This window comes from Dendrobium catenatum, unplaced genomic scaffold, assembly GCF_001605985.2.
Source record: "Dendrobium catenatum unplaced genomic scaffold, ASM160598v2 original_scaffold_274930, whole genome shotgun sequence".
Taxonomy (NCBI): Eukaryota; Viridiplantae; Streptophyta; class Magnoliopsida; order Asparagales; family Orchidaceae; genus Dendrobium; species Dendrobium catenatum.
In genome coordinates, this window is record NW_021593325.1 from 576,448 (window position 1) to 600,409 (window position 23,962).

The window sequence follows — 23,962 nt, forward strand, 5'->3', positions numbered from 1 at the left end:
CTACAACATCGGAAGCAAGAGAGACCACCGGAGGCCATGGCGTAGGAGGGAATCCAAACCCGTTTAGAGGGAGGAAAAATCCGGAAGTGGAGATCATTGAGGGAGAGGATGACATGCCACCTATAGAGCCACTTTCTAGAGAGGAGATGGGTTTGGGATATGACCGAAGGGGTGCTGATTTCGTCGGGAGAAGGGAAAAATTTCATCGCTGAGAGGCTGATTTTGAAGGGAGAAGAGGGGAATACGATGAAGGGTTCGGGTTTTATCGTCGGAGGGAAGATCGTGATAGTTGGAGAGCCCCTCCTTTTCGAGGGATGTGACATTATGGAGAATTCAGGGGAAACGGGGGAGACCCATGGGTGAGGAAGCTAAAGATGCCTGTGTTTGAGGGTGAAGATGACCATGGTTGGATCTACAAGGTGGAACAATACTTCGCCGTTAACGGGCTGATAGAGGAGTAGAAGTTGACTGCGGCAGGATTGTGTTTAGAAGGGAAGACACTTGCATGGTACCAATTGCGTGAAAGGAGGGAGCCCATCCGCTCTTAGAGGGAGTTTAAAGAAAGCTTACTAGAGCATTTCCGAGCCGATAGGGGAGGAGACTTCTATGAGCAATTTTTTGCCTTAACTCAGGAGGGGACCATGGCCGACTACCGCGACCGGTTTGAGTACTTGACCAGCAGATTAGATCACATCTCAGAGACAGCTTTGGAGGGAAACTTTATGAAAGGGCTCAAACCGGAGATACGGGCAGCAGTTAGAGTTTTGGGGCCAAGGAACCTGGGGAAAGCCATGGAGCCGGCACAGTTGGTGGAAGAACAGAGGAAGATAGAGAGAGTGGCTAGAAGCAGCTATTCAGGGGGCTCACACCGGATGACTACCACCATTTTACCTTCCACGGGATCAGTACCCGGGATTCAGAAGGAATTGCCTAAGGAGAAAATTGGAGGGGGAAACGGGGGAAACTTCAAAAGGCTAACTGAGAAGGAGATACAGGAAGAGAGGGCCAATGGGTTGTGTTTTAGGTGTGATGAGAAGTACATGCAAGGGCATTGGTGCAGGGACCGAACTCTTCAGGTTCTCATCGTCTGTGATGATGAGGAAGCTGAAGAGGGAGGTGGAAGTGGGTTAGAGACGGAGGAAGAAGAGAAGATGCATCTGGATGTGGCAGAAGTCTCCCTAAACTCAGTAGTGAGATTCACTCTGAATCACTCTATGAAAGTGAAGGGAGAGATAGCTGATAAGGAGGTAGTGGTGTTGATAGATAGTAGGGCAAGCCCAATTTCCTTTCCACCTAGATAGTTGATCTGGTTGGAATGGAATTAGTGGACACGGGAGGATATGGAGGGATGATGGGAACGGGGAAGGTGGAGATGTACAGGGGTGTATGTAAGGGAGCAGTGTTGATGATTCAGGAGATCCAGGTGAGGGAGAACTTTCTTCCTTTGGAATTGGGAAGCATCGACGTCATCTTGGGGATGAAATGGCTACAGTCCTTAGGAGATACCAAGGAATTGGGGAACATTGAAGATGGAGCTGGTGGTTAAGGGGAAGAAGAGGGTGATTCAGGGTGATGCAGGGCTAACTAAGATTGGGGTATCTCTCAAGTCTATGATTAGAACCATAGAAGAAGTGGGAGGACGATACTTGGTGGAGATGCATCGCTTGGAAGGGGTCAGACTGGAGGAAGAGGGGAACATTCCCTCTTCAGTGCAGCCACTCATACAATAGTTCAGTGAGGTTTTTCAACCTCCTCGGGGCTTGCCACCACACAGAGAGTTGGAGCATGTCATCACTTTGAAGGAGGGGGAGACGCCCATCAGCATTCGTCCATATCGCTACCCTCAGATTTAGAAAGATGAGATTGAAAAGTTGATCCTGGAGATGTTGGAAGCTGGGATCATCGGATTAAGTGTGAGTCCTTTCTCCAGCCCAGTTCTCCTGGTCAAAAAGAAGGATGGGAGTTGACATTTATGTGTGGACTACAGAGCTCTGAACAACGGGACAGTGCCCGATAAGTTTCCAATTCCAGTGATTGATGAACTCTTGGACGAGCTTTATAGGATAGTGATGTTTTCTAAGCTTGACTTAAAATCCAAGTATCAACAGATCCGAATGAGGGAGGCAGATGTTACAAAGACAGCTTTCAGGGCACATGAAGGACATTATGAGTTTCTGATAATGCCCTTTAGATTGACGAACGCTCCTGCTACTTTTTAGTCTTTGATGAACAGAGTATCCAAGCAGTACCTCAGGAAGTTTGTCCTGGTATTATTTGATGACATTTTGGTATATAACAAGACTGTGGAGGAGCATTTGGAGCACCTGAGGGTGGTCTTGGGAGTACTTCAGGAGAATCAGTTGAGAGCCAATCTGAAGAAATGCAGCTTTGCTCAGTCTAGCGTGGAGTACTTGAGACATGTGGTATCCTAAGGAGTGTCGGCAGACCAAACCAAAATTGAAGCAATGCAGAAATGACTGACGCCTCGAAACATAAGGGAGTTGAGGGGTTTCCTAGGATTGACTGGCTACTACATGAGGTTTGTGAAGGGGTACGGTACCATCGCGTGACCTTCGACTGAGCAGCTAAAGAAGGACAATTTCTCTTGGGGAGAGGCAGCAACCAGGCCTTCGAGAGGTTGAAGAAAGCCATGACCACAGTTCTTGTTCTAGCTCTTCCAGGCCAGGAATTTGTAGTAGAGACCGACGCATCAGGATATGGGTTGGGGGCAGTATTAATGCATAACCACAGGCCGATAGCATTCTTCAGTCAAGCATGATTTAAAATTGCGCAATATGAGGCTCGCCTTTGCGAATTCCAGTAAAAAATGCCTCAATGCTTACGCCTCGAGTTTTTTTTATGAGGCTTGCGTCTCAACTTGGTTGAGATCCGCCTTGAGGCCCCTTTTCGCCTCACTGGCATGAGGCTTACGCCTCACGCTATATATATTAAAACTTACATAAATCTTGAAGAAAATGTTCGACATTGGACTCTATAGGAGAGGAGGAAGGGGGGAGAGCATTTAACCATAATGATGATTCAAATGAAGAACCCCTTAGTGATGACAGTGCTGATGACTTATGAGTTCTTATGTGATATTTCATTGCTATTTATTTTTGAAAATTGGAATTATATGTTAATGACAAGAATACTGGGATTTGGGAAAGATAGAATTTTGAGTTGAACTATATTTCATGTTATCTTATTATTGAGATATTTTGATTTCACTTCATATCTTATGCTTTTTTATATTTTATAGTATTCACTCATTAGTATATAAAAATTTGATCATTTTATGTTTACGCAATCTTTTGATTTTGAGGCTTACGCTTCAAAATGCCTTGAGGCTTACGCCTCGTCTCACGAATGAAAAACGCCTCAATACCCGAATACGTAATTTTAAACATTGCAGTCAAGTGCTATCAACAAGGGCAAGATTGAAGTCAGTGTACGAAAGGGAGCTGATGACTATTGTCTTGGCGATTCAGAAGTGGTGCCTCTATCTTTTGGGTCGACATTTCATCGTCCGGGACGAATCAGAGGAGTTTGAAGTACCTTTTGGAGCAAAGAATGGTGATTGAAGAGCATCAGCGATGGCTATCCAAACTATTGGGCTATGATTTTGAGATTCAGTACAAGCCTGGGTTGGAAAATAAAGCAGCTGACGCTTTATCCAGATGTGTGGGGGAACACCAGGGGTTAGCGATGTCAGCACCACTGATGGTAGACTGGGGGGCCATAAAAGAAAGTATGCTGAATGAAGAGTTGAAAAAGATCAGAGAGGATCTGGTGATAGACAAGAGTAGCCACCCGGGGTACTATATGGAAGGGGGGAGACTGTTATACCAAGGGAGGTTTGTGATGCCTCGAACCTCCATACATATTCCTCACTTGCTACAGGAGTTTCATGGCAGTGCAGTGGGAGGTCATTCAAGGGTTTAGGAGACATATATAAGATTGACATCTGAGCTTTACTGGAAAGGGATGCATAAAGATGTTGAGGAGATGGTAGCAATGTGTGAAGTGTGCCAGAGGAACAAATATATGACCATAGCTCCTGGAGGACTACTACAACCATTGGCACTTCCAAACAGAGTTTGGGAGGAAGTGTCCATGGATTTCATAGACGACCTTCCACGATCGGAAATATTCACGGTCATCATGGTGGTGGTTGACAGACTTAGTAAGTATGCTCACTTCACTCTCTTACGACACCCCTACACTACGGTGTCAGTAACAGCAACATTTATTAGGGAGGTTGTTAGACTGCATGGGATCCCTGAGTCCATTGTGTCTGATCGAGATAAGGTGTTCCTCAGCCAGTTTTGGAGGGAGCTGTTCAGGTGATAGGGCACGACTCTCAAAAGGAGCACCGCCCACCATCCTCAGATAGACGGGCAAACGGAGGTGCTGAACCGAAGTTTGGAGACCTATTTGAGGTTTTTTTGCTTCTGAAACACCAAGGATGTGGGCCAGTGGTTACCGTGGGCCGAGTATTGGTACAATACGTCCTACCATTCGGCTTCGTAAATGACTCCTTTCAAAGTGATGTATGGAAGGGATCCCCTGCACCTAGTACACTATGGGAAGGGAAGCACACCAATTTCTTCAGTTGAGCAGTACTTGGAGGAAAGGGACAAGGTGCTGGAGGAGTTGAAGAAACATCTGCTGAGGGCACAACAAATCATGAAAAGGCTGGCAGACTCACATAGAAGGGACATGCAGTTTGAGGTAGGAGAGAAGGTGTTCCTAAAACTACGCCCTTACAGACAGAGGATAGTTGCTAGAAGGAGGAACGAGAAGCTGGCACCGAGATACTTCAGCCCCTATGAGGTTCTGGACAGGATTTGGGCAGTGGCATACCGACTGAAGTTACCTCCATTAGCTACCATACACCCAGTCTTCCATGTGTCTCAGTTGAGGAGAGCTCTAGGTGAGCATGCCGTTAGTGCAGAGTTACCGTCTACAGTAACGGAGGATTGGGAAGTAATGTTAGAACCACTGGAGTTGGCGGGAGTCAGCAGACAAGGAAGGCAACAAAGAAGTGCTGATTAGATGGAGAAGCCTCCTCGATTTCGATGCTACTTGGGAGCCATTTGAAAGAATGAAAGATCAATTCCCATCATTTCACCTTGAGGACAAGGTGAGTCTTTGAGAGGGGAGTAATGTTAGGCTGGCCCCTGCCGGCCCAGGAGGGGTCGGCTGGACCGGTCCTCTTCTACTCCAGGCGGAACAGGAAAGGGGGGGGGGACCCATGGTGGGCCCATGCATGAGTGAAAACTAGTATGGGAGGAAAATTTTGAATAGGAATGGCTGTTTTGGTATTTTGTAATTCTCCTTTATGATTAATTAGGTGCTTAGGAGGGAATGAATGATCATCTTGAATTTGAATCAGATTTTTGAAATCTAGGGTTTTTGGCTTGGGCTCTTGGCGTTGCCGGAGATTAGGAGAGTTATTTTTTCTCTCGAATTGAAGAATATTGTATCGTTGCTGTTTTTCCTGCATTTACTAGTGAATTCCTTCATTTTTTCTCCGTTTTTCTCCTGTTTTCTCCATTATCCTTGCTGTTTTCTGCGGCATACAGCAGATTTCTGCTGTATTTCTCACCAATTTTTGATCGGATTGCTTGCGAACTCAAGTATTACCTTAGGGTTACTTGCGAACTCAAGTATTTCTTATCAAAGTTCTACAACTATTTTTGCAATTAACTACCATTGTCCTAAGCAAACCTCTAATCTTGCATTATATTTTTTTGCTTTGCATTTATGAACCCCTGCCACTTTTTTTTTTTGGCATATGTAGCATTACTCTTATTTTTATTTTTTATTGTATGAGTTTAGGGTTGTAAATGATCTAGTTTTAAGTTGATCTGAAATCAACTCTAGACGTACTCAGTCATTCGACTAGATCTCAATTTGTTATTGTCTGACTCGATTTGATCTTGATTTGAGCTAATATGACACATTGATTTTGCTAATATGACACTTTGATTTTGTTTTAGAGCTTAAATAAGTCAAAATTTTGTTCTATTTCCGTCATTTTTCAGTCTAATAAGATAAATTCTTAGTGAAACATGCAAACATGCACCCATGTATATGCGTATGTGTGTATATATATATATATATATATATATATATATATATTCATTCATGCATTAAGAAAAAAATCCTAGAGGTTAATCATCCTCGGGGTTAATCAGGAAAAGACCTTTAAAAATATTAGTATGAACGACATGATTCTTAAATACATAAATTTTCAGCAGTTTGTTGACCTCTATGGAACTATCGATGAAACAAGGCTGGCATGGGAACGCCACAGAAAACTATTCCCACATATTATGAGACCATCTTCTATATTTGATTATTCTTCTCATGGTTTCCAAATCCAAAGTAAGAAAACTGAAGGACGGAAAGGCACGCAAACTAATTCTCCTAATCATTCCAGTGAAAATCCCAGCAAAAAAGTCTTGATTAAACACGCTTTTGAAAATCATTCTCCAGTAAATATGCCTATCATTCTTCCTGAGGAGACTCTGAACTGTGACCTGAAATCATATGGCAAAGCAGACAATGATAAGGAAAGTCAGGAATCTATAGCAGCTGAAGCAAATCATATTCATGAACCGTCATTTCCTGGAGGGTCTATTATAGATGTCATAAATGAGATTGTTCAAGAGTCTCAAAATGTAGCTCAAATTCCAGATGCTTCATCAGAATACCATGAAACTGAAATGCCTGCTCAAAGCTACATGCAAAACGGGAATTTAGAACCTCCTGCACTTGATAACCTTTCAATTGGCTCTACGGATTATGCAACTCGGCAAACCAACACAGTTACTTCCCATGATAATAATGCTCCTCAGGAAGAAACATCTAAGGAAGATGGAAACAAATTTGAGGGTGATGGTGATGATGGTGAGGTTTCAATAATACATTCGTCTGGTGAGAAAATTTTGAAATCTGACTCCGATGGTCTAGAAAAACTTCAAGAGTATAGCAGTCATTCTCATCCAACTAATCATGCAACTAGGCCAAGAATTAAAACAGAGGAACAGCTAAAATTTGAAGCAAAGATAGATACAATTCAAGCGTTACCTGTCAATGCTGAATACCCTCAAATTGCTTCTGGTGGAGGACAGTGGGCTCAGCTTTGTTATGGTGTGCAAGGTGTCGCTGATCCAAATTCCATTCTTTGTGGCAATATTCAACCTTCCAACCCTCAACAATCACAGATGCAAAACCAGTCAGGTGGAACTAACCAAGAGGTGTATTTAACTCAGAGCCATGTATCTCTGAATCCGTCTTTACCAAACTCCCAAGATCCCCAGGCTAACCATACCCAACTTCAGTATCAGCTAGCTGCCTCTCAAGCTTACACAAATCCAGGCCTTGCTTTTTTTGGACAGCACATGCAGCAACCGGCTGTTTTATATGCACCAGATCAGCAAGTCCAACACGCTTCTTCTCAAACTCAGACTCACGCATATCAAAATGTCTCTCAAAGTGATGAACGATATGGTTATTACCAAAGTTTTCAAGGATATGAGCCTCACATGTGGCAGTATTATCAGAATTTATATTATCTTCAGCAGCAACAGCTGCAACAAAGGCAGCAAGGTCAACAAATGAACGATTCTCACAAGCAACAATTAACTGATCACTCAAAGGCAACAAGCTCTCAGCAAGAGTCGCTTGAGAACCTGGAAGAGCGGGTTCAGTTGCAAGTACATACAGATACCCAGCAACACAATAGAAACCTTGATGAAAAACTGAATGCCTCAACAAAACAACAAAATCAACAAGAGAAGCAGGAAGAATCAACCCAACCTTACCAGCAGAGTACGCTGGTGATGAATTCTGAACAATACCAGCTCTTATATCTTCAACAGCAACAACATTTTTACCTTCAGCAACAGCAACACCACCAAATGTACATGCAACAGCAGCAGCAACAGCAACAGCAACAGCAGCTCTTACTTTTCCAACAGCAACAACTTCTCCAGCTTCAGCATCAGCCAATGCAACTTCAACAGCAGCAGCAATCGCCATATCCGCAACAAGACTATCAGCTGCAGCATCAAACCAATGCAGTGGAACTGAAGGCTGTAGAGAGCAATGTTTACGCCCAGGTACTTTGTTTTTTTTTTTTAATGTGGAAATGGCATAGTGAATGCATTTGATTGTTCAATGATTTTCCTAATGATGCATATGATTTTCCCTTTAAATCAAGAATAATTTCTTAATGAAAGAAATTAAAATGCATTGTCTCCTGTTAAAATACTGGCTCACTTAGTCGCAATCATTGTTACATTTGTTGTCATTAACACTGGAATCCTAACGGTTATTAATCAACTTTCTGAATCTTCTTCAGAAAATCTTCTCATATTCGGCCGAACCATCTATTGTATCATCTTTTGTTTTTTGGTTACACAATTAGGATTACAAACATCATTCATTATTTTTTGGCACCACTATCATTGAACTTGTGCTGAAACCTTAGATTGTTTGGCGAATTCAGAAGTAGTAACTACCATGACCCTAAAAGATTTGGTCGAACTCAACGGTAAAGGCTAATTATCAGTAACTACCTAAACAATGGACAAAAGTTGGAGATTAGCCCTAAGGGCTTGAGTAGTCTTCATATAAGATCTAAGCTTGAGTGATTGCTTGCATGCAGACTCATAATTTCAGTAAGGAAAAAACAATTAGAGGTTCCATTAAATTAAACATATTAGTGTTTTGCATTTGTGGTGGTTAACATTGATGTCTGAAGCCAAGGGAAACTTAAGATGATATTTGCAGCATTCATGTAGATGACATAACAATAGATCTTATCTGTGTAAAAGCCATCTGGATAGAAACTAGACAACACTAATTAACAAGGATGTTTGACAGCCACATAGAAAGGAGTATGATGTGGTTCTAATTTTAAATCAACTTTCATAATAGATTAGATTTTAAAGAGGGCAATATATATATATATATATATATATATATATATATATATATATATATATAAATTTAGCCAAATAAAGAGATAGGAGTATTAAGGATTTAGTTCAAGTGAAGTGCATTAAGTAAGGATGAAGATCAAAAAGTGTTTTTTTTAGAAGAGTATATTTAACAAAGGTGAATGAGATATCTTGCTAAGCTTTTCAATGGTGATTGTGAAAATACTATTGACTTTAGTGACCTTAGTACTCTAAATGAAAATAGATATTTTTATTTTTATTAGCATATTAGTAAAACTGAAGTTAGAGAGACTTTAAAGAAAATGAAGCGTGAAAAAACTATTGGACCTGATGATATTCCAATAGAAGTGTGAATATGCTTCGGAGATGAAGGAATTTCTTTTGATGGAATTATATTAGGTATGATGAAATTATAATAAAATTTGTGTTCTGCACTTTTGTTCTTTTGGGAGGACGTTAGTGAGATTCCTATGGGAAGGAATCAGAGTTTTCACCAGCCGCAGGATGGGTCCGGGCTCGTGGCTTGAAGTCCCTTGGAGAAAGACAACGTATCACCCGTTAGTTTTTGGAAGAGTCAAAGGCTCCCAGTTTTATCTTTTATCTTTTGTTTCTTTGTTTTTGTTCCTTTTTGTTGTTCCTAGTCGTCATTTTCATCCTCTCCTTACTTCCACCAAACCGGCCTTAGCTCCACCACCACTCACGGCCAAGCCACAAGCTGCCGGCCCTCCCCTTGGTTTCCTCCCATCTCCACTTGCCATCAAGTCTTTCCTAAATTAGTTTTCATATTTTAGGTAACTATCTTAATGATCAAATTCAAATCTATTTAAATTTGAATAGTTACCTAATTTATAAATCCTATTTTAGAAAACTTACTAATTCATAGCCTATTTAAATTTTGAATTAAATTGGAATGAAATCTTTCATTACAAATTTAATTTACTAATTAAAAAAAGCTTTGAATGCCTCATTGAACTCCCTCTATTCCCTTCCTTTTCTTGCAAAATTAATTTGGGAAATATTTCCTTTCAATTCCCCCAATCCAAATTTGAAATTTGAATTGTTTCCTTAAATAAGATTCTATTTTAGGAAACTCCTCCAATCTAATTCAAATTAACAAATAAATTAGATTGGAATTAATTTACTTTCCTTAAGTTGGGATTCCCAAAGAGGCAAGTAACTAAAGCTTCCCCAATTCCCCCTCTCCCTCTTTGAAACCGCCGGCCCACTTCCTACCCGCTGTCCTTTGCCCCCATCTCGCTCTTGATTGAAGCGTACTTTCCTTTTCCATACACCCTCATTTGGGAAGCTTTGATATTACTTATTCAATTCAATTTTGAATTTTGAATAAATTCCTAAATAGGAAAGTCTTTAAATCAAATCCCAATTTATGACCTCCACTTATGGCCAGCCCCTTCCCTTTCCATATCCCATCTCCAATTAATTCCTCTCCATTAATTAATTCTCTAATTGGATATCTCATTATGAGAATTAATTAATTCAAATTTCAAATCTCCCCCACCCCCATACCCATTCTACATCAATATGTATAGTCATTCAAGATATCATTGGCTAGCTTTTATGGTTCATTCGTGGTCATCCAAGCATCAGCTAAAGGAGGCACATCTTTTCACCTAACTAGGAATTTGTTCTCTAAATTTTTTTCTTGTAGTCACTTCATCAAAAATGGCACTCTTAACATCAGAAGCAATACCTATCGCAGAAATTCCACGTATCGGAATTAGCAGGCAATTCTCGAGGAGCTAATAGTTCTTGATAAGCCAATTTGTCTTCATTGTAAAAAAAAAATAGGACTAATGGCTGCAGGATTAGCAAGCAGTGAAGGGTCACTTGTTACTTTTCCTTATTTAATGAAATTCAATATCAGAATATTTTTCAATTCTTTAAGCCTCTCTTCCTTCACCAGTCTTTTTTGATTGATGTGATGTATTTTAAGCTTCTAATCACCTGTAGAATAGTTACATTCTAGTGATTTATGCAGGGTAAAGGAGATCCACTTCAAAGTGCTGCTGGACAATCGGCAAATTCTCATTCCATCAAACAGTCTGTGAATTCACCAAACGGTTAATGTCCACTTCTAGCTACTTAGATTTATTATTATGTGCGGAGTCCAGAGCATCCGAAGATCAATACAAATACGCCACATCACCCTAAAAATGCATCGCGTTCGATACTTAGCTCGGTTCCTGAGATCGGTACCGAGCATAACCGGACTGGAGAACCGTCCTGTGTTCGCACAGAACACTGCTTTTTTTTTTTTGGCATTTCTTCTCAGCGTTTCGATGGCGCAGGCTTGCAATTAGACAGAAATATGTGATCCTGTTCCAAGAAAATTGATAATACTTACTGTTATCTGAATCATCTGTTCACATTATGTATATATTTATTTCTGTTCAGGCCAGTTAATTCTGCATGAGGTGTAAACACTGCAGTCTGCAGTAGCTTTTATGCTTTAGGATTTATTGGAATTGCCTTCTTGGTCGGTTTATGACAGAGATTACTGTATCAGCTTTTCAAAATTACAAGATTGATAGAAATTTGTCAAAAACTTTCCCCAATTTCTATCAACTGGACTCGATTAATATAGCCTAGGGTGGGCTTAGAAAATAAAAAAGAAGTCTTTGTGGAGATTAATTTGGAATTTTGACCCCCTCTAAAAAAGTTATTTTGCATATCATTTAGAGAGAGAAAGAAGCATTTGGTTGAAGAAACTATAAAATAGTAATGTACTTACTTTCTAATTTGTAGAAAATATGAGTGAAATTTTATCCAAAGAAAAAAGAAGTGTTTTATGATTTATAAATTGGGTTTAAAAGGAATTTTAAGAAATAAGAGGAAAAAAAATGTAATTTGTATACAAATAAATCTTATTTTTTGTTAGCTATTTTTTAATTATTTTTTCATTGCATTGCATTGAAATTTAATAATTTTTTATTGATTTATGATTTGGGCATGAGCGATTCTTAAATCCATTAAATATTATGCATATTTTATGATTTAATTATCCTTTTTTTTAAGTTAGATAACATTAAGCTTATTTATTGTTCTTTTTCTCTAAGTTAGGGTCTAACTTCAGCATAATGTATATGATTATACTAAACTTATAATATTATCAAAATCAATATTAAATTAGAAGAAAAATGATAAAATTTACTCTTATAAATTTGATAGTATTATGTTGATTAAATTATTTAAAAAAACTTATTTTTTTATTACTATTGTTTTGATGTTATTATTTTATTTTTGTTATTATTGTTGTTGTTGTTTAATTAATTAAAATTTTATCTATCTTGAAAAAAGTTGTATCCGCCCTTGATTAAACCTATATGCTTATTAAGGCTTTGCTTGGGATGACTTTCATGCTGCTTTTTTAAATAATTTTTTAATATAAAATTTTTTTGAAATAGAAATTTTTGTACTAGAACACAGCTTTTAATTAAAAGCAGCAAGAAAGTCATCCCAAACAAAACCTAAATATTGTTCTTAGGGATGAATTTCAAATAAAGTTAGGCTAATTTTACTTGATCCGCAAAAAGTTTTGTAGCTCCCAGTGGCATTCAGCTTCTGAAGGGATAATTGTGGGCCCCGTATTTGTCTGCAGCCTGCAGGCCGGCTTGAGCAGGAAATCAAGTATTTGATTTATTTAGATGTGTATTTACCAGTTGATCAGGAATTATGAAATTAATGGGCTAATAAATAAATAACTAGCTTAATTTAGTGGTTTAAATAGTCATAATCTCCTTAATTATGGTTATGAAGGTCAGCATTAAGGTCTAACACTAACCAAACAATTGGTGAACAACGATTGATTAATGGCCATAATTTTAATGACTGAACTTTTTTTTGGAGCTAGAGATCAATCTCATGATGACATTATCCAAAAATGTTTTGTTTCTTCTTAATAGTTTTAAGCCACAATCATACAAAAATTTGTAAGAAGTAAAAGTTCAAAATAATCCTCTTGTTACGGATAAATATTCAATTTTATCTCAGAGTTTTGTATTGCATCATTTTAGTTCCTCGACAATTAGATTAGAAATTTAAGTCAATTTAGTCCTAGACTTTAAAATAAGAGTTAAAGTTAACTATGGAGTTAAAGATGGAGAGTATTTTAGATATTGTAAGTGAATATATATTGTTTTATTTTATTATATAATAAATTAAGGTATATAATTAATCTAGTGCATAATAAGGATGAATAAATTTTATATATTTTTAAAGTAAAATCTAACATTGTTATTCTTTATCATATTTTATTAATTTTATAGATTGATTAAATTATTTAAAAAAACTTATTTTTTTATTACTATTATTTTGATGTTATTATTTTATTTTATTTTTGTTATTGTTGTCTAATTAATTAAAATTTTATCTATCTTGAAAAAAAAAAAAAGTTGGATCCGCCCTGATTAAGCCTATATGCTTATTAAGGTACAATACGTCTATCCAAATTGTGTCATAGGTTAAATGAAATAATAATGTTGAGAATGGAGGAATTGAGGAAGATTCAAATACTCATAAGATGCTTTTAGTTTTGAAGGAGAACCAAATATGCCTTTTAATTTATAATTTATTCATATTGCCTCTTTTTTCTATTATTTTTAGTTTTTATTTTTTTTAATTAAAAAATAAAATTTATCATTATATGAATTGGATGTATGCATTATATATATATAATGCATTTTCATATATTATATGTTTTATTATTAGATAGGCCACACGTTTGTATCCCCTATGTTCGTATTAGTGCATTATAGTCATGAAGTTTCAATCAAATATGAGGAAACGACTAATCACATCAATATTTTTAGGGAAATAAAGGTAGGCTATGATCTTTCGAAGTTACCTCTCTTGATTTTTTTTTTTTTCTTTTTTTGAGGTTTTAACCTTGCTAGGTTTTTTGGGGGGACGAAGACAATTCACATATTTAGTATTTGATACATCATCAAAAATTGACAATCAATTTCAAGAAACTTATAATTAAAGTCAACAGCTTTGACAAGATGGATCTATTGATACAAGATGTAATTTGATCCGACTCCAAATAGGTCTAAAAGAAGGATATGAAGTATAATAAAAAATCTAAAAACATTATTTGGTGAACCAAATGATCTATAAATTTTACATGCTTATAGTCAAGTTGAGTGTCATGACGAGATGAATTCAACGATCCCAAAATCATTTAATACCAATATTATTCATGCACTTAAATGATGAATGAACAATCTATAATTGAGGGAATTCATACAAACTTCCAATGGAGTGTTTCAAATTTTGGCTATATTTATGAAACATATTTTTCTAAAAAATCTATAAAATTTTACATGCTTATAGTCAAATTGAGCACTGTCGCCATCGGACAACCGTCCGACTATTGCCATTAGACCACCGCTCAACTGTTGCTGTCAGATCACTGAACACTGCCTTGTAAGACCATCGCCTGATCGTCGCTATCAAACCGTTGCTTGACCGTTGTCATCAAATCATTGCCCTACAATCACTATTAGACCTTTGCCTGATCGCCATCATTGCAATCCTTCAATCACCATTGCTGGATTGTGATCTTTCAACCATTGTCGCATTACTGCGATCCTCCGAACATCGTTTCTTGATTACGATCCTCCAAACACTGTCGGCCGACTATGGTAATTTCATCATTATTAACTAACTACATTGACGCCTGCTAACTTTGTTGCTTGTCATTGCCGACAACGATTATGCAAACCATCACTCATAAGGACGATGTACACCATCAACATTAAGTCTGGCTCCCAACATTAGCATTAATATTTATGTTAGATTTCTTAATTTTTCTCTCTCATTCTCAGAAGAGAATCAAATAGATAGAGAATCAAATAGATAGCAAACTATCTCTTAAAAATAGTTTCCATGCCATAGAATTCATCCTATTGCCACAAAATTTATTTTGTGTAGTTTATGTCTATTATATTATATCAATACTTTCCTAAGTTATAGGGAAGAGCATTAGTTACAACTGATAATATAAATTAGTGAAATCATTTCAATTAGGTCCAACCTTGAGGATTTTACCTTTTTCATGTTTTATATATAAAAACTTTAGTGTCTCTTGCATCCTCTTTTACATATGTATATGTTAGATATTTGTAGAAATGCTAAAACATTAATCTCTCACTCTCTCTCTCTCTCTCTCTCTCTCTCTCTCTCTCTTCTGCTACAAATGTTATTGCATGGAATAGTTTGACATCGTCTTTGAGAAATAATTCTTTGTTGGCAGACAACCATTATTACAACTTTGAAAGTTTGGTCATGTCAAGTCTTAAGTATGGTTGTAATAGGAAAGTTCCTTTGCCATCTTCCATTTTATCATTTTTTAAAGAAAGAACTTAAGATTGCAACATCAAATGAACAACATCCTATACTTAGTTATAGTTAGAAAACTCTTCTCTTTTATCATCCGTTATTGCATCAATTTCATGGGAATTATATGTGGATTGATTGACAAACTTGGCTGCAATCTCGAAGGGATATGTTAACATCTTGGGCATGGTTGTAGACAAGCATAGTCCTCCCATCCAATATATTTTTTTGCATCCAAGTCAACATTATTGCCAGTCACCTTTCTTAATTTTCTTTGGCAAATACGGAAATTTTAAATAAATGCTCATGTTAATTTCAAACTTTACACAAACCCTTGCAAAATTGTAACTTCTTATGCAAAGTCACAATTATGAACTTAAAAGGGCAATAATGGTCTAAAGACAAACAAATTTTCACCTTCGATTTGAGATTGTCGTGGCATTAATCACAACCTCCTAATGGGTGCACAATTGACCTCAGGTAGACCTCTTTCACTTAAGTTAAATTTATCGAGTAATGCACTTAAAAATAAACTCTAATAGATCAAATATCATTAGTGAATTTTTTTTCTCTCTTTAACAAAATTTAATGTTATCTAGTAACGCTTTGGCAAACAAACTTTAAAGAAGTCAAATATTCTTTGTTGATTTCAATCGATCTCTTCCACACATGTTAATATCATTGAGCAACACTGACAAATAACCTCAAATAGGTCAAACTTTTTTAGTGGATTTTTCTTGACCTCTTCGAAATTGGTTAAGTTCATCCAATAACATTCAAGCAAACAATCTTGGACAGATCAAACATCTTTGATAGGTTACTTTTAACATCTTCTATCATAGTTTAAGATTTAGGGTGACAATTCATATTAATGTCCTAAGAAAAATAAAATTTCTATAAAGAATTCTTCATAACTTTTCTTAGCACTGATAAGGAGCTTGGTTAAAATTACTCAATTAATAAATCTTATCACTATTTTGTCAAAGTATCAATGATACCCAGAAAAATAGGCATCCAAAATGGTTAAGTCTCACACAGGGAGCAAGTTTTCAAAATATCAGATTATTATTACATAAAAGATTGAGATTTCATTACTTTTAGCCATTTGATTGTAAATTTCTAGTAAACTATGAAGAAGGCTACATATGTACAAATAAGAATTCTTATTTCAAATTCACATACAAAACTACTACATGATATTAACACACTCTTCATCGTGTTATTTTAAGTCTTCTATGTTCTTTAATCTCTTGCCTTAGCTACCAACGAGAGGTCTCTTTTCTCTTAGGAGATTGTTGCAACTTTAATAAGAAAGTAAACTCTACTTCAATTGCCACATGTCTCAAATGATTTCGATAACATCAAAGTTAACACTGATTTTTGGCATCACTAATATTGGTATCCAACATTAGCATCTTCAAATAGGCAGCCTCTTCTTCCACGTAATTTTCTATTTTTCAAGAACATCTCAAATGATTTTAATGATATTACGACCCACGGTCATGCTTGAATCATTAATATTGGAGTATGAATTTTGAGAAGAAGTGCGTAAGCGAGCCTTGATCACCTCCAAATTTGGTCCTTCCAGTGACGACGGTCAACACTCCTCTCAAGTGATGATCAGAGCCTCATCGTAGGGGTTATAATTCTTGATTAAATCCAATCTAATGAGGATAGTCCACACCTCTTTCAAGAGCATACTGAAGCCTTTATATAGGGACGGGTAGCCTTAATTGCTTTCAAATTCACTTTGTTTGATGAGGATACTGGTTGCCTCTTTCAAGAGATGAGCGAAGCCTCACCATAGGGACTGGAAGTATTGATCTCCTATAAATGTGGTTCGTCTGACAATGACTCCCAACACCTTTTTCAAGGTAAGGCCAAAGCCTTATTATTGGGATGAGAAGTCTTGACTACCTCTAAATACAATCTATCTTAAGACAATAGTCAACACCTCTTTGAAGGGAAGTGTAATATCCATTGCAACAGTGTTTTGAACTGATATGGTAATTCTTTTGGTTTTGCATTTTTATATTTTCTATTTTGTGAACATCTCTATGTATTTATGAATGCATCATTTCTATTTTAGAGCATATCATGAGGGCTCTATGTGTGCATATTTGCATATTTAAAAATTTCTCTTGGGAGCACTTGGGTGCTTAGCTCTCTATATTTTCTTTTTTAAAACAAGAAAATGAAATTTGGGGAGGTGCTATATAGTAATATAGCTGTGGCCATATATATGCTCCCTATCTTTTTGAAATTTAAAGGGAGCACTGAGTGCTAGGAGTTTGAGTGTCGCGATTCTGTGAAATGAATTCTTATATAAATATCAAGGTCCACTAAACTCTAAAAATTAAAATCATTTATCTTAAATCCTAACTATCTAGAGAGAGAGAGAGAGTGAGAAGGTGAGATCCTAGAGAGAGAAAGTTCGATTCATGCTGCTTCTGATCATTTTTGTCTTTCAAATTATTTTGCGCTAACACTGAACTTGAACCTGAAAATATATATCCATCTGCTCTTAAGACACTAAGTACAAAGGTATTATGTTGTGTAATCTGCTTAAAGTTCTATAAAGATAGTCAATTTTATTGTTTATACTGTTTGTGTATTATTAAGAATTTAGATAAATTCAGTGTATACTGTTTGTGTATTATTAAGAATTTAGATAAATTCAGTGTAGCCTATCGAGCTATAGTTTGCTTATGCATGCTTATTCTGCATCTGTTTTAGGTCAGGGTAAAGAGAAGAATAGTATAAACAAGATGTGTATTATTAAGAATTCATCATGTCTCCTACTGAATACGCCATACCTTTTCTCTCTTGAGGTCGCAACATTTGTATCTCATTTGTCCGTGAAATTATTCTGAGCGATCACCAAACGTCACTCAGAAGTGAATCAAGATGCGCCACATCACTTTTTATCTCTGTACCGATGCTGTGTACCATTATATACTGAATAATATGACGCATCCTGATACACCTCCGAATCATGACCGCACAGAATAATTTATCAACGAGTCCAAGGAGATGGTGGAAGTGGGATATTTTATTTGTATTGAGAGGACATGGAATGTCATGAATTCTTTTTACACAATAGAAAAGTAAATTATCATCTCCACAACAGAAATATATATATCTTTAAAGTTTTATGAAATAGCAATACAAATAATAAATATTTACTATTTTAAAACTTTAAAAATTTATCAGATTAAATAGTTGAAAAATAATAAAATTATATTGCAATTGAAAAAAAAAATGTTTTATACGTAGAGCTAAAATTTATTAAACATATATATATGAGCAAAATTTTTAACATGCTATAAAATGCATCATCTCATACATATCATACATAGATTAATGTTTCATTTAGGACTTTTTTATTATTTTCTAAGATAGCTTTTTTGTACAAAAAAAATGTATTAAAAAACTGCTTTAAAAAGCAATAAAAAAAACTGCACAAACGACGGCTTTTTTATGACTTCTTAAAGTAACTTTTTAATATAAAAATTTCAAAAGAAACAGTAAAAAAATTGTTCTGTTGATGTATTAATTATAAGCATAATATACCACTAACAGAAGCACAAACCAGTAAATGACGATTATTTTGATGATATTTCTATAGAAGCAATCAGCATAATTCAAGTCAGAACACGAGAGAATCACAGTGACAAGTACAACAATTTGATCAATATGACCCAAGTTCCAGTAAACACAAGCAAACTGCTTGGAGGGATTGCAACTTCAACTCAGGCGGAGTGGAAAAGAAATTTCTACATGAAAATTTTGGGACTAAACAAACCCATTTATGCACCTGCTACAAAACTAGCATGAACAGCAGAGGTGATGTGATGAGCCTGCCAAATAATAAACCACTTCTCAACCTTAAAATTAGTTCGTTTGGGACCGCTTTCTTTTTGCATCTTAAAGCAGCTTTTTAGTACAAAAAATTTAAATTTTTATACTAGAAAACAACTTTAAGAAGCAGTAATAAAGCCGTCCCAAAGGAAGCCATAGTGTTGCCTTGTGCCGCAGAATTAAATCATGATAAAAAGAAAATATCTTTCATCTCTGAGGCAATGGAAGGATTCACTGAAAAAAAAAATTTGTAGCTACTGGCGTGTGCTGCATGATTGCCTCATCTGCAACTCTGATTGTTCTTCAGAGGATCGAGGCCAGAGAGGGGACAGGGCGACCACCTGACCAATTATGATCAAAGTTGGAGAAACTAAATTGGCTAATTTCACTTCAGAGACAAGTTTCTCTAACTCGGCAAACACCTGGAGCAATAGATAAGTAGCTTAGAGGAACAAATATTCCTTCGATATAGTTTACTGATAGTGTTTTATGAAAGCAAACAGACAACATGGAGATAACATGGCTAGAAAACTTGAAGGAATGACGGTTTCATTTGGGACGACTATCTTTCTATTTCTTAAAGCAGATTTCTAGTATAAAAATTTTAATTTTTTGTACTAAAAAGTTATTTTATGAAGCAGTAAGAAAGTCATCCCAAACGAAACCTTAGAGAATATGTGCTCACTGTTTGTTGTTGAGGAGTGGTCCCTCGCTCTACAGCAACGGCTGGCGTCTTAGGTGACAAGCCATGCTTCATTAACTTTGAGGCAAGGCCAGGAAGAGTAGACAAGCCCATGTAGATAACCAAAGTTGATTCAGGGTCTGCAGCATTCTCCGCCACATATAAGGGATCAGTACCACCATTCCTTGAGTGCCCAGTCAAGAATCTAACGCTGCAGGACAGAAACAAGTTTGGTAACTCCTATGACCTGATGAATTGGTGTTTAAGAAAAAGCAATTGCAATAAAATTTTTTATTGAAGGAGAAGTGAGAGAGAGAGAGTGGAGTTGCAGAGAGGAAATTTTCCAAATTGATTTTGAGTAAAAAATGAGTCAGAATGTTTAGACCATAAATATCTTAAATTTTCAAGGGTTCATTCTATTAACCAGAGTAAGTTACAAATTAGATCTCATGTTAGTTTGAATCAATTCATAGGCTGATATCATCATGGATGATAAATTAGAGGATAAAATCGCACATATTCCCATACCAATATGGAAAATTGATATATATCAACGAGGAATAGATTTTATTATGGCCAATATTGGAAGGGAACTTTTATTGCCATCATCATCAACAGAAAAAATAACTTTCGGAAGCTGTAGCAGCCACATCGTCATCGAGGAAGCTCAGGTCTTGTTTGGTAATGTTGTTTAGTTGCAATGTTTAAAAGTTGAGGCGCAAGCCTCATAAAAAAAACTCAATGCGTAAGCATCGAGGCGTTTTTTACTAGAATTGTGCAAAGGCGGGCCTCAAAACGAGCCTCATATTGCGCAATTTTAAACCATGTTTAGTTGTAATACTTGGTACAGAATAACATATTAGCTATTATATTAGAGTGAGATGTTATCCTATAATGTTATTAATGGTCATGAAACCATGAAACTGGTGGACTTTTAGTTGAACACAGTCTGTCAAATGTCTTATAAATAAAATTTTGGGAAATGCCAGGTTTGTTTTTTAAGAAAAATAGCTGAAAAGCATTACCAAACGAGTCTTAATAGTGCGCAACTGTTCATCTATGCAGTTTCAAGTCAATAACTGTTAATAGTACAAAAATACGAGACAAATAGCACCTGAAGTGGTAATTCATTTTAATAACATTTGGATGGTTTCTTTAGAATTGAGTTTACAGAAAATTGAGTGATCTGAATGTGCATAGAATAAGCTTACGATAGATGCATCTGCCTTTTCGTACTTCACAACTAATCAAGTTTTGGAAATACAAAGAGACGAAGTAAACAGTCTTATTTTTGCACAATCAACGGGAAAAAGTGCTTATAGGAGTAAATGTCAAATTGTTAATTACATTCAAATATAGCATAAAATGTATAACAAAGAACAGATAACAGGATTAAAAAAATGAAAATAACTAATTTTGCAATATAAGAAATAAATGCTTGAATATTGCAAGATCTCATAAAAATCAGCTAAAGAATTGACTCCTAGAATATACCCAGGAGTTTTATAAAATTAAAATTTGTCCTCAATTCCCTTTTGATATGATATGAGAATTCTAAATGCATATATAAGATTGGCATCTAATAGGATCGATAGATAAAATGCTAGTACCTATTTGAAATGCCTCTATGTGTCAATGGGATCCCAAGCTCTGCTGCTATTCCAGAAGCAGAAGTTATCCCTGCATGAACATGATTGGCTATTAAAGTATGATCTATTTGCATTAAAACCCGCAATGCATTGATTCAAGTATCTCAACCTGGAATAACTTTAACTTCTATTCCCTGCCGTTGCAAAAAATCCATCTCCTCTCCACCTCTGCCAAACACCTAACAAGTAACATATTAAATTAATTCTGAAGAAAGTTATAATGAATTGAAGAAGGACTTTACATATTTGTAAATCAAAGGTCTCTTTTGTGATAGAAGTAGAATGCATAAGCATCGAACATATATGGAAGATAATAATAGAGCATTAAGAAAAATGATAAACATATAAAAAGCTTCAGAGCTAGTACTAGACCCTTAGGAAACAGACAAACAGCCCAAGTGGAGAGTTAAACATCCCAAGGGTCTTCGCTGGTTTCTACCATGATTGAGAAAGATTTAAGAGCACGTGACTCCTAAGACAACTCCATGTGATTGAGTGGCTCTTGGTGCATGATAGCATATGGTATTACGAAACTTTCGTTTAAGAGTTAGTGATAACCGATATGGAAAGCTCTTATGTGGGAGGAAATTGTAAGAATCATAAGACTAATGAGTTTTGTCCAATATCAAACAATTAGAAAATATATTGGTATATAAATATCAAGTTGTTAATCCACTCAAACAAGATCATTTGGATTGTAAATGAGTTTGATCATTGGAGTATCGCATGACTTTCAATGGACTAAATTGCCTAATAAGATTTGATGCATGTTTAAGGAAAAAAATAGCTTAATAGATTTCAATTGAGCACATACAAGGACTATTTAAAGTTCCATAATTCATTTGCAGTTTCACTCTTATGCTAATATTATACATTATGATGTACTCTTTTAAGAAATCTAAATAAATAGTTTATACATGCTTGCTTATCCTAACATACCAAACTACAAAACGGAAGGTTTATCAGCTGTACTTTCCATACTTTCAAGCATTCAAATGCCCTGCCAATGCTCATGAATTTCCTTTAAATTCTATTTTATATACAGAATGTAAGCTCATTGTCAAATCAAACAATCAAACTACCAACCCGTAGAAATTTCAAAGGAAACTCACCAAAGGATCCCCTCCTTTCAACCTCACGACATTTGCACCAGCCTCAGCAAAATTAAGCAGCAATTCATGAATCTCCTCCTGCAAATTAACACCGTGACTCCATCAATACATGAAGCAATGAAGCACTTCCAACAGAAGAGTTCTTAATTCTTTAAAAAACAGAACAATCCCAAAATTGCATTTTGTCGAAGACATTATAAACGCTCACCTGCGTCCGGCTGTGATACCCGGCAGTCTTGCCAACGTAGAGAAGCCTAGCGTTCCCTCCAACTAGACTCAGTACATCGTTGGAGACGAGGCGGTCGTAGAGAATGAGATCAGCACGCTCTATAGCCCAAACCGCCTTGAGGGTCAGTAGCTCTGGGTCTCCAGGCCCGGTTCCGACCAGCACCACGCTCCCTGGCCGCCCTCCTCCTCCTCCTCCGCCATCGCTGCATGACTTTTTGGCGGCTTTAAGGGTCTCTAGGAGTCGCTTGAGCTCGGGGAGCTGGAGAGCAATTTCGTTCTCCTTGTCACAAAGCGGCGAAGACGAAAAGCGGGCCGCTAGGTCAGCGGAGCCGTATGCCCAGCTGTCTCTCCGATATCGCTTTGTAGAGGTGCTCTCAGTGAATGGAGACGGAGAGGAGGGGCTTAGTGCAACGAAGAAATTGTGACATCGAATGGAAGAGCGGGGAGTAGATTTCGCGAACGAGCTGATGTTAACACCATAGAATCTCGCCGGCGAGGCGGCGGCGGCGGCCATTGAGGGGTTTGTGAAGGGTTTTGATTAGTTTCGAGTAAGCAATATGAGGAGTCCAATTTGGGGAGGGATATATGCAAAGTTGTGTCTTGGTGGTGGCGAAGGGGCGGCGGAGTATGGGAAGAGCCCCTTGGTGGTGGCGAAGGGGCGGCGGAATGCGGGAAGAGCCCTTGGCCTTTGGTGGCGTGGGGGGTTGTACAGAACGCAAAACCCCCTTTTTTATTGTTTTAATTTAATATTGAGCGAAAAATTGTAATTTCGAATCTTTCTATTTTTTAAAGAGAAAAAAAATTCTAAATCATAATAAAAAAGAACTAATTGGAACTTTCATGAGTTCAAAAGTATTTCTATTTCACCACTTGGATCAAATCTACCTATTTTATCAAGTAAATTATTGAAACATATCCTCTTTTTTTATGGGGAATTTGAAGCATGTTTAAATGGTATCTCCAAGGTGTATTTTATTTCATTTAGTAAAGCTACATATATTCGTCTATATCTAGTAAGTAGTCGGGGGATCATACTTGCACCTAGCGGGCCCCAAAATGAGGCTCGATCCCACTTGCCAAGAAGCAAAAAGGAAAGTTATT

General features: G+C 36.8%; 2 protein-coding genes across 5 annotated transcripts in view; one reads left to right on the top strand and one right to left on the bottom strand.

Annotated features, from left to right (window-relative positions):
* The window catches only part of LOC110098711 (putative uncharacterized protein DDB_G0271606), a 50,775-nt gene extending 39,292 nt beyond the window's left edge, over positions 1 to 11,483 (top strand). For 2 of the 4 annotated variants that reach the window (XM_020825618.2, XM_020825623.2), the window contains 2 exons: positions 6,261 to 8,129; positions 10,972 to 11,483. In XM_020825618.2, the coding sequence (XP_020681277.1) occupies positions 6,261 to 8,129; positions 10,972 to 11,058 (1,956 nt within the window). In that variant the 3' untranslated portion in view covers positions 11,059 to 11,483. The remainder of the gene's footprint in view (positions 1 to 6,260; positions 8,130 to 10,971) is intronic. The other 2 variants (XM_028692782.1, XM_020825619.2) reach the window with 2 other exon arrangements.
* A 7,441-nt stretch (positions 11,484 to 18,924) lies between these two features.
* On the bottom strand, positions 18,925 to 23,575 carry LOC110098717 (uroporphyrinogen-III C-methyltransferase). The gene is made up of 6 exons (XM_020825627.2): positions 22,842 to 23,575; positions 22,634 to 22,711; positions 21,631 to 21,700; positions 21,483 to 21,552; positions 19,876 to 20,083; positions 18,925 to 19,612 (listed from the first exon to the last, which is right to left on the bottom strand). The coding sequence occupies exons 1-6, from the start codon at positions 23,373 to 23,375 to the stop codon at positions 19,445 to 19,447; spliced, it is 1,128 nt and encodes a 375-aa protein (XP_020681286.1). The 5' UTR covers positions 23,376 to 23,575; the 3' UTR covers positions 18,925 to 19,444.
* Between the last annotated feature and the right edge of the window lie 387 nt (positions 23,576 to 23,962).